Here is a 15,263-nt window from a genome sequence, read left to right as displayed (position 1 = left end):
GGGAAAGACCTGAGGACAATTAGAGAAGAACAATTAGAAAGCTACAGCAATAACCAAGGTGGGAGATGATGAGTTGGCAGCTGTGCGAGTAGAGCAAGGAGTAGATAGTTGTGAGAAACTTGGCAACTGAATGGATATGTGGAGTGAGGAATGAAGAGGAAATGATAATGCTCAGATTATAAGCCTGGGAGACTAGGAGAAAAGGGATGCCTTTTAATAGAAATATTAATTTATTAATTCTACTTTAATGTTAATCAAATAATAGAAATAGCAAAGTTTGGAAGAGGGATAGGTTTTGAAGGAATGCTTTGGACATGCTGAGTCTGAGATGCCACTGGGACATCCACGTCTGAAATGTCCAACAGGCAACTGGTAATCTAAAAGACAAATGCTTTTTAATGAAAATATTAAGATTAAATCCCATGATTATAAATTTGACACTCCATATTCAAATCATCCAGTTGCATACATTTTTAGAGTAAAGTCCATGTTCTGAGTTTTAACCTCTATTTTTGAACCAAAATGGATTTTGGATAATGAGAAGAAAATCTCAAAACCAAATACTCCTGATTATTGAAGATATTTTTTTGCCTTAATACTATGACAAAAGGTTTTTTCCTATAAGGCTACTGTAGCCTACAACACAAAGTCAATCTTCAATTAAGGTGCTATTTCTTAATAAACAAAGGCAGAAAAGCTTAAGTAAAATCTGTCAGAAAAGACTTTACAAGGTAATCTCTTCCAGTTTAAAATCAAAATCTTAGAAAGCCCAGAACATTCATATGATAAATCCCACACACTGCCTGGATGAACAGGATTCTAATCACCTGTTTTGAGAAAACAGAAAGGTAAAATGTTCAATATTCAATCTCAGTGTAAATTATGGCTGAAGAAAGCAATCCCATGTAGTTTTCTTCTACCTATCCTTACGGTGGTTGTTCTTGCAAAATTCCAAATGCCATGTAAAAAGGGTAAGGAAATGAGCTGACTAACAAAACCAGACGATGGCTAATGCATAGCAACAAGAGAAACGTTTTTTGGTCAGAGTTACCTGATAGCTAGTCTGAACAGATCATCCACAGTGTCAGGGTGGTTCTGAAGGCCATTTTGCTGTTCTAGGAGCTGGAAAGTAGGGACGCACAGTGCCTAAAGAGAAAGGTAGATCCTTTTAGCAGTGGCTATCTGTAAATAAGCAGCATGAAGTAATGGTTAGAATGTGAGTCTCAAAGTTGAAAAGACAAGGGTACAAATCCCACCTCCAGTACATACTGTCATGTGTAATCCTGGTCAAGGATCCTAGGAAATTCTCTAAGGCTATAAGTTGCACAGTAATTGTTGATGTACATTGGAAGCAGGAGCTTCATGACAAGGAGTTCCCTTACACCAATGAAACTACAGGTCTAAGTCACAACCCACACCTTCCCCACATACCAAAGAAAAAAACAACTATGAATAAAGGTCAATTCATTAACAATCATTTATTAAGTTCCCACTTTGTGACAGGCATTGTGTTAGAGGCTGAGGATACAAAGACAGAAATGAAACAGACCCTGCCCTCAAGGAGCTTACACTCTGGGAGAAAGGGGGAGGAGATATACAACATGTACACAGATAAGTAAATACAAAATAAATACAAGTTAACTTTTGGGACAGCACTAGCAGCTCAGATCAGGACCACAGGAGATGGCACTGGAGATAAACTTTAAAAGAAACTAAGGATTCTAGGAAAAAGAAAGAAGGAGAGGGAATGCTCTAAGCATGGAGGAAGTATCAAGTAAATCAGTTTGGCAGAAACAGTGTGTGATGGGGTCCAGAACATGTAATAATTCTGGGAAGGCAGTTAGAACCACATCATGAAAAATGTTATATGCTGAAGGAGCTGACATTTTACTTGAGGGTCAAAAGGGAAGCATTGGAGCTTACTGAATAGGAGGAATAACACAAGTGAGGTCAATGTTTTAGGAATTTCATTCTGGCAGCTCTGAGAAGGAAGTAGCTGAGAGGAAAGTGACTGGAGGCAGGAAGATCACTTAAAAGCTATTACAATAGTGTACATAGGCAAAAAATTATGAAGGCTGAACTAGGATGGCAGGCATATGACTGGAGAAAAGGAGACAGATATGAGAGATCTTGTGGAAGTAGAAGTGACAAAACTTGGCAACTGACAGAACATTCTGAGGAGATCAAGTGAAAAGTTAAAGATGACACCGAGGAGGCATACCTGAATAGTGTCCCTGACATTTGCAGGAGTTGGAAAAGATGGGTGGGTTTAAGGGTAAATTCACAAGTTCTGTCGGGGACATGTTGAGTTTGATATGCCAATGGGATATCCAGTTGGAAATGACCAATAGGTAGTTAGTGATGCAGAATGAGAGCTCAAGATTTATGGAAGTTGCAGTCATAGAGATAACAACTGAACCTATGGGAGCTGATGAGATCATCAAGAAAAAGGATGTAGGAAGAAAGAATGACCCAGAACAAAGCCTTGGAGTACCTATAGTGAGGAGCTAGGACATGGACAGTTGGAACATCAGGCAGTTGGAAGGAAACCCTAGAAAAGTGTATCAGGAAAACCCATGGAGAAGGGGGTATACAAGAGAGGAGTCTGGTCAATGGTTTCAAATGCTGCAGTAAGGCCAAGAAGGGTGAGCACTGAGAACGGGTCACTGGATTTAGGCATTTAGTAACTATTAAATCTTCCTAAATCTCTAGTCAAAGTGGCAGAAACAGGTCCAGATGGCGAGAGACATGAGGTGTGTGGCTGAGAAACGAAAAGTAAAAGAAAAGTGGCAAAAGAAGTTAAAAAGGGTAAGTAAAGAGAGAAAGAAGGGAAAGGAAAAAACAGAAGCAGAGGAAAAGGGAAAGAACTCTTAAGCTGACCCAGGCAACCAGAAAATTACAATACAGTTTTCAATTAGAAAGGAAGACAAAACTGATTTTAGTTGAATGAATGATAAAAAGGGGGGGAAAAACCACCTCATAACATTTTAAGCTCTAAATCAGCTAAATTCCCTAAGACATAAATTACATTATGGATAATCTAAACTGCTAAAAAAGATTATTACATATGAATAAAACTTATATGATCACAATAATGAAGTAACCTCAATTTCAAATTAAAAGCTATCTCAGAAAAACTGGGAATGATACTGTTAAGCCCTGTTGCTAAGTTCTGTCACTGCAAAGAATAAAACAAAGAACATCTCAGACGCTTTTTTCTTTTCCCATTACTTGCTGCAGATCTCGGTACCTCTTCTACATCTTAACTAGTATTTCCAGCTACCAAGCAAACTAAGCTGGCTATCTCAGACAGGGAATTCAAAACAAGGTCAGTCTTGAATTTGGGAGCTTTCATCCAAATGCAGCATGCTCAAATACAGTATCTTTGGAAAGCCTGAGTCAGAAAGCAGCACCTGTTATGCTAATTAAAAAGACATACCCTCCTATACATGGCCTTCCACGGAAAAGACGGGAAATTTCTACTGACTTTAAAAAATTAGCTCAATTGTATTTGGAAATCAACATTCGTAGGAACATATCATAAAGAAGTGAGAATTGGGAAACCGACAAAGAGCATAAATATCGTATTATCACATTAGAGGTCAGCTTCTCAGGGCTTTCCAGGCTCAGTAGGCAGCACTACTACTAAAAATAAACCTACCTGTAACATGTCTAGCAGGCCCTGGCGACAACCCTCTTCCATCCCATACTCATCCACCAGGATACTACCAAGGTACAGGAAACAGGAGTGCTGATGGACCTGGTACACATTCACCATCTGTTCAAGGAAAAGCAGTAGTCAACTAGAGTCAACAAGTCCTTGGGCTCTGCACAACCACCACAGATAGCCTGGTCTATTTATTCACAAGCCTTGTGGGAGCCAAGCTGGCAGATAAGCCTCTTCAAAAAGCTGGGACTCAATACCTTTATAATCTCAAATTCTCAAAAGTTTCAATCAGATTGTAAGACATACAAAAAACAATAATCATTATAACTATTTGGTAGTGGTTAAAACATAGAAAAGCATATAGGTTGAACATTCTAGATAAGAAATAATCAGAATCGGGGGGCAGCTAGGTGACACAATGGATAGAACACTGGCCCTGGATTCAGGAGGACCTGAGTTCAAAACTGGCCTCAGACACATAACACTAGCTGTGTGACCCCGGGCAAGTCACTGAACCCCACTGCCTAACCAAAAATAAAAAAGAAAAAGAAAAGAAAAGAAACAATCAGAATCAAACTCAACAACCAAATATTCAATAAAATCAATGCGGAAAGGATAAAAGAAGTTGCTGACTGGGGTAAAAAACCCCAACAACTTTGCACCAAATATTTTTAATAAAGAATTGATGTCCAAGATACACAAGGAACTGACACAAATATAAAAGACCAGGGGCCATTTCCCAATAGGTAAGTGATCAAAAGACACAAACCAACAGTTCTCAGAATGATGCAAATTCTTTTTTTTTTTTAAAAGGCAATTGGGGTTAAGTGACTTGCCCAGGGTCACAGAGCTAGTAAGTGATGCAAATTCTTAACAACCATATGACTAATTGCTCCAAATTATTAATAACTAGAGGTATAAATCAAAACAACTCTGCAGTTTCACACACCCAGCAAACTGGCAAAGGTGACAAAAAACAGACATTGTCAAGATAGGCACACTGTTAGATACACTGCTGATGGAGCTGTGAATTGGTCCATCCAGTCCAGAAAACAATTTGGAAAACTGAAAAAAGAGGAAAATGTCCATAGCCTTTAATTCACTGGCAGAGTGAATGAGAGACAGGAAGAAAGGTCTATCGGTCGGTTGGTCTGCCTGTCTGTCTGTCTGTCTATCTATCTATCTAAAGGTCTATCTACACCAAAATATTCATGGGAGTACTTTATGTGATAGGAAAGAACTGAAAAACAAAGTCAGTACCCATAAATTTGGATAAAAGATAAATGGTGATACATGAATATAATGGAATAGCACTGTGCCATTAAAAAATGATAGAATGTGAATAATTCAGAAAGACGTGGGAAGGTTTATATGAACTGGTACAAAGTAAAGTCAGCAGAACGACGGAAACAGTATACACAATGACACAAACAACGTAGAATACTAAATATACTGAATATAGTGGATGTGTTCACTGATTTTGCCGAACTGCCTTTTCTTTCTTTTTGTAATCTTTTTCACAAGGTATGGCTTTGAGAGAAAGGATGTATTCAGAAGCAAATGATGTTAACAACAACAACAAAATCAATATTTATCTTCAAATATTCAAATTATCAGGAAAAAATATAAAGCATCTTTTCATCTGTTGGTAACAATCAAGTGAAAGTAGCTTTCCACTTTGTTGATCAGTCAAAAACATTTACTAAGCACCATCCTTCTGGGTCATCAAAAAATTTGTTGTGACTAAAATTCACACAGCATAAAGCTTTCTAATTTTTTGTCACAGTGTTGAGAGCAGGGATGTTAGATATCACTTTATTTACCCCTTCTGTCTTCACTACCAAACATACACTACAGATGAGGAATTATTTAATTAAAGCCCAAGCAGAGAAGCTAACGTATACCAGGACAATCCAGGTATCAAGCCCTTAGTAAGTTAGTCCCACATTTCCTGGGAACTCACCTGTGTAACCAGGGGCTGCAGGAGGGCTGCGGACCCTTTACCTACACATCGAACAGCAAAACGCAGGCACCTACAACATCGCTCCACAATCTTGTTATCGGCTCGGTGTTTGTTCAGAGTCTCTGACAAAACCGGCCAAATCTGAGCCAAAAAGGAAGAAGAGAAAGAGTGAGATAAAGAGCCCACAGCAAGGAGCTAAGGAGGCCAATCAAATACAACACTCCCTGATTTACCTTATAAAAGGACTCTGACTAGGCTTTTGAGATATAAAAAAACATTCATGTTAGAGATTAGATCAGCCCCATTAAGACGTAACTATCTTTTAAATGAAATAGAGCAGCAACTCATCAGCTAAATAGAAATGCTGTATGACCAAGAGTGATTGTAACTGATCATACACAGTCCCATCCTCTGAATTAAAAAACCAACACACTTCCCAAGGAAAAGATAATGCCAAAAAAGTGAAAGAACTTGGACAAAAGGACTGTTTTAAGGAAAAAAGAATCCACACTGATTATCTAAACACAGTATAGTAAAAAATATTTAGTATATACATAATGCCTGCTGATCTACAGGTCAATTGAGACAGGAGATTACATAGCTCTCTCAAAAGCACTCAGCTATCAACAACACTGCTAAGAGAATCCGGGATTCCTGAGGGGCCCTGAGGACCACACAAATTAATCTACTTCAACTTTTCTTTTGAGTTTTTGGATCAGCTCCCTTCAGCCTTTGTTCTAAGAAATGTATGCTGTATCTACTTTGGTGGTTCATTCTCCTTTTTTATTAATATTCAACCCATTTTGATGGAAGAGATCTACCAAAGTCACATTCCAACTACCTGAATCGCAGTAAAGGAAGGTGAAGAGACCTAGATACTTAGGCCCACAGCAGCACTTACTTCTTGGATGACTTTTTGGCACGGATGAGTCTGTCCATTTTCTACAATAGGATTGGTGTGTCTGGGAAGAGACAATGACCCAAAGTAATGAAGAAGGAGTAGCTTCTCTGAGAGAATAGCCCCAAACCTTTTTATGCATATATTCAATGATGTCTACCACCAACAAGAAAGCTGAGACATTAATTTCATTTATTATGCCTCCCTCAATCCCCCTTCCAAATTAACTGTAACTATTCTACTGATAATGAAATAGCCATTCCAACCAGGGATGGGCTGGTAAATGTTTAACAACTGGCTTGGGGGCAGGTGGACAGGAAGGAATGTACAAGAGGCATTTTAAAGTTAAATCAGTATTATTAACATTTTCTGCATCACCTTCTTAAATCCAGACTATCAACAAAGCAATAATTTAAGACTTGATTTGAAGGGTTTGCAGATTTCTGGAGTGTAAATGCTCACACTGAAAATTTAATAAATAACTCATAAGTTCAAGCTGGCTCTAGAATACCACTGATTTTAACCCTCTCCCCCCCACCCCCAAAACCAGCAAGTCTTGGTGACCAGTCTAGCTCTAGAGAAGACTCCTCTGGTTTTTGGGAAGCGATCTGCTGCAAACATTTTTAATTTCTCCCCGTTAAACTCAAAATAGTAATCAGAAACACTAACGTGATGATTGAGCATACGCTAAGAAAATAAATGCTACTTCATTTCCATCATCAAAAGATTTGAAGACATCAAGACCTTTAGTCAAGTGTGGCTCTTTGTCACTATTCTAGAGAAATCAAATGCTATCAAGCCAGGGATAGACCTAAAGAGAAACACATTCAATTATTCTTTCAAATCCCACTCTCCAATAATCTGTAAAGGGACAAGTAGTAAATGAACGCTGTATATCAAGGTTTCAACCCTCTAATAACTTTTCTAAGAAAACAACCTTTTACTTTAAAGCAACAACAAAAAAAAAGCAAAGACTAAGACTAAGTGTCTTTACCTTTAAGTTAGAAATGTCCACCTGTTAATGATTTTCCTTCAACTGGCCTAACACAAGGTTGCAGCTTAACAGGTCCTCAGAGAATAACACTGATCAAGGTTCCTCCTAACTAATGAATAAAATCAAAATGCTAATAATTCACTGAAAATAATTTTGTGGTAAAAATCAGTAAAAAAAAAAAAAGCGTAATTCTTCCACTTTAACTATTTAACTATTCTTTTACTTCTGAGGGAGAGGCTGGGTGGCTCTATCTTGCCCAGGCTGAAAAGCATAACAACCATTCATAGGGACGACCCCAATACTGATGGCATGAAGAAGCTAGGACCTGCTTCATTTTCTGAGCTGGGCTGGTTTGCCCCTCCTCTGGCAGTCTGGTGGACCTCCACCTGTAGGGGCTTACCTCCGGCTCTACTGCAGCTCGAAACTCTCAAAACTCAAATCATCTACCAGCCTCAGCCTCCCCAGAAGCAAACTCAAATGATCTTCCAGCATCAGCCTCCCCAGACTATACACGTATCACCATACCCAGCATCTCACTTTTTTTTAAAAATTTTTCCTCATTTACTTTCAAGTAGCTGCTAAATTTACTCTATTCGGTGCTTCAAATAATTTTCGTAAGATATGCAGATGTCACAGAATACATACAAACTGTACAAATCCCTTATAGACTGTCACCACTCTCCCTCAATTGCCTTGTTCAGGCTGCCTCTCTTGCATGGGATGAAATGACCTCCAATTCCAAGAGTCTCACTAGAAGTGATCTGGATTTTCTGATGCTGTCCACCATAGTGTCCAAGCAATCACTTCTAATTTTACAAGAATCTATAGACAAAGGGATAAGCTAGCAATGATTTTTAGGATTTACCTTTCATTTTGAGGAACACTTTATAAAATGCTTCACTTTTAGGCTGCAAGCTTAATTCTTCTTCTTTTCCAGGTAGAGAGGGTAAACAATGGACAGGCAAAGTCAAATACAGCCACAGAAGGATGAGAAAGAACACTTGCCTAAAGTCACAGGTGCCAGTCTAGTGTCCCATCCACATTCTTTCCCACTTCTTACCTAAATATTACTGCCAGGCGATCTAAGAACACGGTAGGGTCTGAGGAAATGCCATTGCTGGGCTCTTGAGATAGCAGCTAAGGAGAGAACAAGTTAAAACTTAGCTAATACCCAAGCCCACTTTCTAAACCATCAACAGACTACCTTAAACATAGTTCTGTCAAGGCTTTCTTTTTTTTACTCTTCCTATAGTATCTAGTATAGCAAATTTAAATCAGTGCTAACAGGTCCCCATCACTTGCATGTCACCACCTGGAAAGGGATTAAGAAAACAGGAGAAAAGCATTACATGATTTGAGCAACTTGTGGTTTTAATTGGCTACATCATTACAGATCAGTGACTGAAGCAGAAGAGCAAGTGGTCTTGGCTCTCATCTTTTTTATTCTGAGATGATGATGATGATGATGACAATAATAATGGGTAAAATTTATGGACACAAAACATTTCCTATATGTTGCATCACTTAATTATCACCACAACCCCAAGACAGATACAAATAACACCCCCATTTTACAGATAAGCAAACTGAGACTCACCCATGTTAAATGACTTGCCAATGGTTTTAGAGCTAGTAAGTAGCAGGCCTAGAAAGTGAACTCTAAATTCAAGGAACTTTACATTTCACCTAAGCTGTCTCCTCATGATCCTTTAGTACATCAAGAAAGGCCTGGGTGGCTACCTCAACAACAGAAATAGGAAGATGTATAATGTTCCAATGTCTGAAAAGACTCACCTTTTTCAATGCCATGACCTGAACCGCACACAGCTCACTGAGGCACTCAGCAATTTTTTCTAAGGGTAATCTGGCTAGGACCAGGGCTGTCCCTAGAGAGCAAAGAAAGAAACACAGGAATTGAAGAAGCAAACAAACCATCCACCATCTCAAGTCCCAGAGTTCCTGGGCTGGACAGAGGTACAGCTAGCTATTAGGTGTTGAAACAGTCCATGTCCTTACCCTAAATGAAGAAAATCATTTTGTTCCTTCTGTTTTGTTTTCCTTTATGTGGCTCAGGAGAACATACACACCTTTGACTTCACATTGACAACTACGAATATTAAATTTATGATTCTTAACAACCCAGTGAAAGATCACCAGCATATTTCTCCCTTCTCCAGAAAGTATCTTTCTTCCCTCATTCAAAAGACCTCTTGAACATGTAGTTCCTATAAAACATCCACTCCCAATGCTACCTTGTTCATAAGTCACTAATTTTCTATGAATTTTCAATCACTTATCAGGTGACTACTACATACACGCACTGCACCAGACCCCAGAGGAGACAGAAAAATATGAAAGACATGGTCTCTCTCCTCAAAGAGTTCAACAACCTGATAGAGGGGATATGATGAAGAGATGGAACACTACAGAACAGGACTGGCACCGTGAACTCCCAGGGAAGAAATCTCCTCTGCCAACAAAAGCTGGCACTTTCTCAGCAATTTATATCCTGAAAGAGCTGCTGAAAACACTGAGAGGTTAAATGTCCAGAGTCCACAGTCACACAGCCAGTATGTCTGAGAGGTGGGACTTGAACTTAGGCGCTCTCTACTTTGAGATGACATGCTGCCCTTCTGTGTAACACCATACAGTACATACATAATTCTAATACAAAAATCACGCCTAAGAGCATAAGAATAGTACAAGTGCTTGCAGAAACTGCAAGAAGGAAAGATCATTTCTGATTATGGAAAGGAAAAGACAAAAGCTTCATTAAAGATAATGCCTTTGAGTTTGGGGTTTTTTTGGGGGGGCTAAGCAATGGGTTTAAGTGACTTGCCCAGGGTCACACAGCTAGGAGGTGTTATGTGTCTGAGGCCAGATTTGAACTCAGGTCCTCCTAAATCCAGGGCTGGTGCTCTATCCACTGTGCCACCTAGCTGCTCCACTTTGAGTTTTTAAAGGGGGAGGATTAGTATCTTTTTGCTAGGCCTTGAAGGACAGGGAAGATTTTAAAAGGCAAAGAGACTGAAAGAAGGGGGAAGGAGCATTCCTGTATAAGGAGTGGGGTGAACAAAGGTTTATCTATGCTAGAAAAGAGAGTTTAAAAAGAAAAGAAAAAGGAGGAATGCTTCCTACAATCTTAATTTTGTTCTGGTAAGTTTCGTGCTAACAGGTCCACAGATCCCCAGCTGCCCTGGTGTGGCAGATCTGCAGCAGGGCATCATTAAACAGAAAGAATATATGTGGCTCTGTGACCTTTTGGGTAAAAGCACTCTTCCCACTCATGTCCTACTCTTCTGTTAAGATTCATTTAAGCTGCACAGAATCTACCTCAGATTATGAAAGATGTTTCCCTACTTCATGATGTCAATGTCATGGCTGATTATTTCTATGACAACACCAAGGGCATCTGGAATAACCCTATTATCTGTGGAATCTTCTAATAGTCATCAACAGTGGCCTGTATTGAAGCATGCTATGCTTTGACCTGGCTTGATCAGAAAGTAACTGAATGATATCCTACTTCAATCAGAACCAATCTAGTCTTTGCAGCCCTTTGGAGCACTGTTTACATACTTGCTGGCTGAGTTTTCAAGCAAGCTCAGACAGGTTTATTTCATGAAGAAGTAAGACACACTATCTTTCCACATACCTGACAATCTAACACTGTATGAAGAAAACTTGGGGAATTTTCTGAACCCTACCAAGCCAGGTGGTTGGCAACTCAGCAACAAGGAGCAAGAGGAGAACTAGTGAAACTTAAGAGGGAAGATGGCTGACAGAAGGGGAGGCAGACCACCCAGCTTTCACATACTTAATCCAGCAAAACCATGCAGTTCCCACCAGCCTGAAAAATGACGAGGAAAATCAATGAGAAACTACAAGGACTTCTTCTAACCCGAGAGGTGCACAAAATGTCAGCCAGAAGCCTTCAGACAATAAGAAAGGGGTCTCCTCCCCAAAAAGGAAGCATCAATGGAACCAAAGACTAGAACAGCTCAGATCCAGGGACTCTGAGTGCCTGAATACGCTGTTATGAAAGGCCCAGAAGATCTAGTGCTCTTGGGGGGTGAAGGGGATGTTGTGTTAATCCAGGAGGTGGTCAATGCAAAAACCCAGATGACCCTAGGGGAAAACAACAGGGTTGACCACCATATCCAAAATGCAACAGAGAGGCAGAAATCTGGCCCTGGTCTTGGCACAAAGTCCCCCAGTTCTAATACTAAAGCTGGAGAGAGGAGTAAGTCAAATACCAATCAGTATCAAAAATTATTGGAAACCTGAAGTTCCGAAAAAAGAATAGGTACTTTAAAAGGAAAAATAGGTTTTCTAGTACATACCTACAAAAAAAAAATAAAACTAGAGTAAAAAGTTAAATAAAAGCTCTGGAATCGGAGGGAAAAAAAAGCTTTAAAGAAAGAATGGCAATCGTTACCCAAGAAATGGAACCTCTGAAAACAAGAGTGGAACAAACAGCAATTAATGACTCTACAAGACAAGCAAGAAAAATCTGAACAAAATCAAAGCACTGAAAAAAATGGAAGAAAATGCAAGGTATTTGATATAAAAAAATTGACACAGAAAATAGGTCAAAGAGACAAATTGTAAGAATCACTGAACTCCTTGAACACCATTTTTTTAAAAGTCTGTACATTATATTTCAAGAAATAATACATCAAAACAACCTAGAGCTCTCAAAACCAGAAAGTAAAGATAGACTCTACCAATCACTGACTGAAAGAAATACAAATAAGGAAAGTCCTTATAAAAAATGTCATGGTCAAAACCCAAAACTTCCACTAAGAAAAAAAGAATCCTGTAAGCATCCAAAAACAAATGGTTCAAGTACCAAATAATTATAGTCAAGACCACATAAGCTGTGGCTGGCAGTTTATTTGAAGAACTCTGAATACAATATTCCAAAAAGGCAAAAGAGATAGGCTTACAACCCAGAAAAACTTACCCTAAGAAGCTGAGTATTATATTAGAGGGGGGGGGGGGGAAGAATGCACCTTTAATGGAAAAGAAGATTTCCAAGCATTTCTGATGAAAAGACCAGAGCTGAGAAAGAACTCTGAAATACAAACACAAGAGTAAAGAGAAACCTAGAAAGCAAAATTTAATTGAACAATTGAAAGGAGCTAATGATGATTTAGTGTTAATAATCTTACAGGAGAAGAAACAAGTGTTCTGAGGGAACTAAATAAGAAAAATAAGAGTTCCTGGAGGTGGATTGGTTTTGTACTGTGGGTTTGAAGAGGAGAAAGAGAAGAAAGGAGGGCAAAAAGAGGAATACATTAGTGTAAAAAGGAGAAAGAAGGGGATGCATTGGAAGAAGAGCATAAAAAGGTAGAGGAAGAGTTAGGGGCAATGGGCATCAAATGAACCTCACTCTTATCTGAAAGGGACAAAGGAAAGTTAAATGCATAAACACAAAAGAGTTTAGTGTAGAAATCCATCAGATTCAACAAGGAAGAAATTGGAATAGTGTGGGGCTAAGATGGAGGATAATTCAGGGAGAAAATAATCACAAGCAAAATTAACTTCATCTTGAAAGGGGCACTAAAAAAGGGAGAAAACTTAAAATCTAAGGGGCTGCCTTAGATTATTTCTTAGACATATGGGAAATGGCTGAATAAATCGTGGTATATGAATAAAATGGAGTATTATTAAGCCTCAAGAAATGATTCAAGAGACAATATCAGAGAATCCTGGCTAGTAAGAACTGATGCAGAGAGAGGTGAGCAGAACCAGAACGACTGATACAAGGGCAGCAACAACTTTGAAGACTTGAGAGATCTAAGCAATGCAATGACCAACTACATCTCAAGAGGACCAATGATGAGGCGTGCCTACCCGCCTCCCGTCAGAGAGATGAAGGACACAAAGTACAGAGACACAGATTTCTGTACATGGCTACAGTGTGGATTCATTTTGCTTGACTGTGCTTACTTGTTTTGAGGGTATTTTCTGCCCTCATTCTTTCTCTTGATTTCTAATGGGAGTGGAGGCATCAGGAGATTAGGAGTGGGAGGAGTAGCAATAATAATGGCTTCCCCCAACCAAAAGAAGGCCTATGTAACATCTTCAAAAATGCATTAAAATAAAAGGTGATTCAGAGGAAAGCACAAACAAGACCACTTTGAATGATATGCTAATAATTTGTTATATACTTCCCAATTTTGCATCCTTTTTAATATGTTGTTTTGAATTGCTGATATTCTTCCATGTGTATTCAGTACTGTTCCCAATCTGACTGAACAGTTACTGTCTTCATAGTGTTATATTTAACTCCCTTTCCCCTCCTACCTATACTGAAATAGCCTAAATCAGTGCTGGGTTCACAATAACCATTCAATAAAAGACTGAAAAAATGTATGCAATAAAAACCACATTATGTATATGCACAGCATATACCCCCTTGAGCTAATAAGCCATGTTTACCACCATTTCAACTACAATACTAGGAGTGGTGTAAGGGTTAGGAGATCCATCCTAGAAAGATGGCTCAGAAAAAAAACTCCATTACTAATAATGCATCGATAAATACCTTTCAGCAAGCCTACAGCAGCTTCTGGAGACAGCATGAAGGAATCAAGGGAGCGGGCAATTTCCAGTAGTCCATTAAAGTGCTGAGCCATGTGGTCCCGACAGACAGAGCAGATGTTGTGAATGGCTTTGGCAGCAGCAGAGGCCAGAGGTTTTTCACACAGGCCTTTCATCAAGTAACCCAACACAGGGTCTGACAACAGAAGACAGAAATTTGAATACTAAGAAAGGGCACAGATTTCATGAGAATGTTTGCAGTAAACATATAACTACTGAGATTATAATTCTGACGACATCTTTGGGTCTTAGTCTTTTCACCTGTAAAACGCAGGTAGTAATATACCGTACTATCAACCCCACAGGGTTGTATTGTTTGGAAAACTGAGTAATATCTCAAATAATAAGATTGCAATTGTCTAAGAAGCATACAAATATAACAGACCACACAATCCCATTTTTTAGGCCATTGAATGATATGGTAGAAATAAAAACAGCCAAACAGTCTGCACTATGGTAACTCTAAAGGGGTAAAGAACGCCTATGTCTCTGTGACAGTGCCTAGAAAAGTACCCTGCACAGCATCTAGCATGAAGGGAAAGAAGGAAAGGACTAACAACAGGAACTAAATGCTTACAGAATCTTTAAATTATCTAATCTGATTCCGTCATTTTATAGAAAGGAAATGAAATCACAGGGAGGGCAAGTCATCCAAAGCCACAAAGGTGCAAGGCTCAGAGGTCAGCTCTGACCCCAAATCTCGAGGCCCTCGATGCAGTGCTCCTCCCATGATCCAATACTTGAAGCTGTAAAAGCCCACACTACCCTTTCCGCTTTACCGGGAGGGAGATCAGTATGGGTATCTCACTTTGCAAAATGGATAAAATGAGTTTTTGTAAAAAATCTTATTTTTCCCTTCATATCTTTACAAATGCAGGTATATTTAACAGACAAAGCCCCCTGAACCTGGGCTGACAAGTTCATGAGGAAAGGTTATGATGGCAACCAGACCCGTAATGTGCTTGAGTACCAAGCCAAAGTCTACAGTGTTGACAGCTCAGATCCAACCTCTCTTGCACCCCAAACTGCCACCAACCTAGCCCAGACCTTAATCATCATGGGCTTAGATGACTATGAGAATCTCCGGTCTCTCCCTACCACAATGTTCTATATTTGGAATATTTCCAAAATT

The 15,263-nt window shown here is 39.2% G+C and overlaps 1 protein-coding gene across 1 annotated transcript in view; it reads right to left on the bottom strand.

Moving 5' to 3' along the window:
- TNPO3 (transportin 3) overlaps window positions 1–15,263 on the bottom strand; it is a 116,021-nt gene that overhangs the window by 15,300 nt on the left and 85,458 nt on the right. The window contains exons 12-18 of the mRNA XM_021002276.2: window positions 14,076–14,267; window positions 9,317–9,408; window positions 8,583–8,659; window positions 6,532–6,592; window positions 5,631–5,771; window positions 3,662–3,778; window positions 1,052–1,146 (exon numbers count right to left, since the gene is read on the bottom strand). Coding sequence (XP_020857935.1) covers window positions 1,052–1,146; window positions 3,662–3,778; window positions 5,631–5,771; window positions 6,532–6,592; window positions 8,583–8,659; window positions 9,317–9,408; window positions 14,076–14,267 — 775 coding nt within the window. The remainder of the gene's footprint in view (window positions 1–1,051; window positions 1,147–3,661; window positions 3,779–5,630; window positions 5,772–6,531; window positions 6,593–8,582; window positions 8,660–9,316; window positions 9,409–14,075; window positions 14,268–15,263) is intronic.

Source organism: Phascolarctos cinereus, unplaced genomic scaffold (genome assembly GCF_003287225.1).
Source record: "Phascolarctos cinereus isolate Bilbo 61053 unplaced genomic scaffold, phaCin_HiC Scaffold_1;HRSCAF=81, whole genome shotgun sequence".
Taxonomy (NCBI): domain Eukaryota; kingdom Metazoa; phylum Chordata; class Mammalia; order Diprotodontia; family Phascolarctidae; genus Phascolarctos; species Phascolarctos cinereus.
Note: the sequence above shows the minus strand (reverse complement) of the source record. Positions and strands in the feature narration are given on the sequence as shown.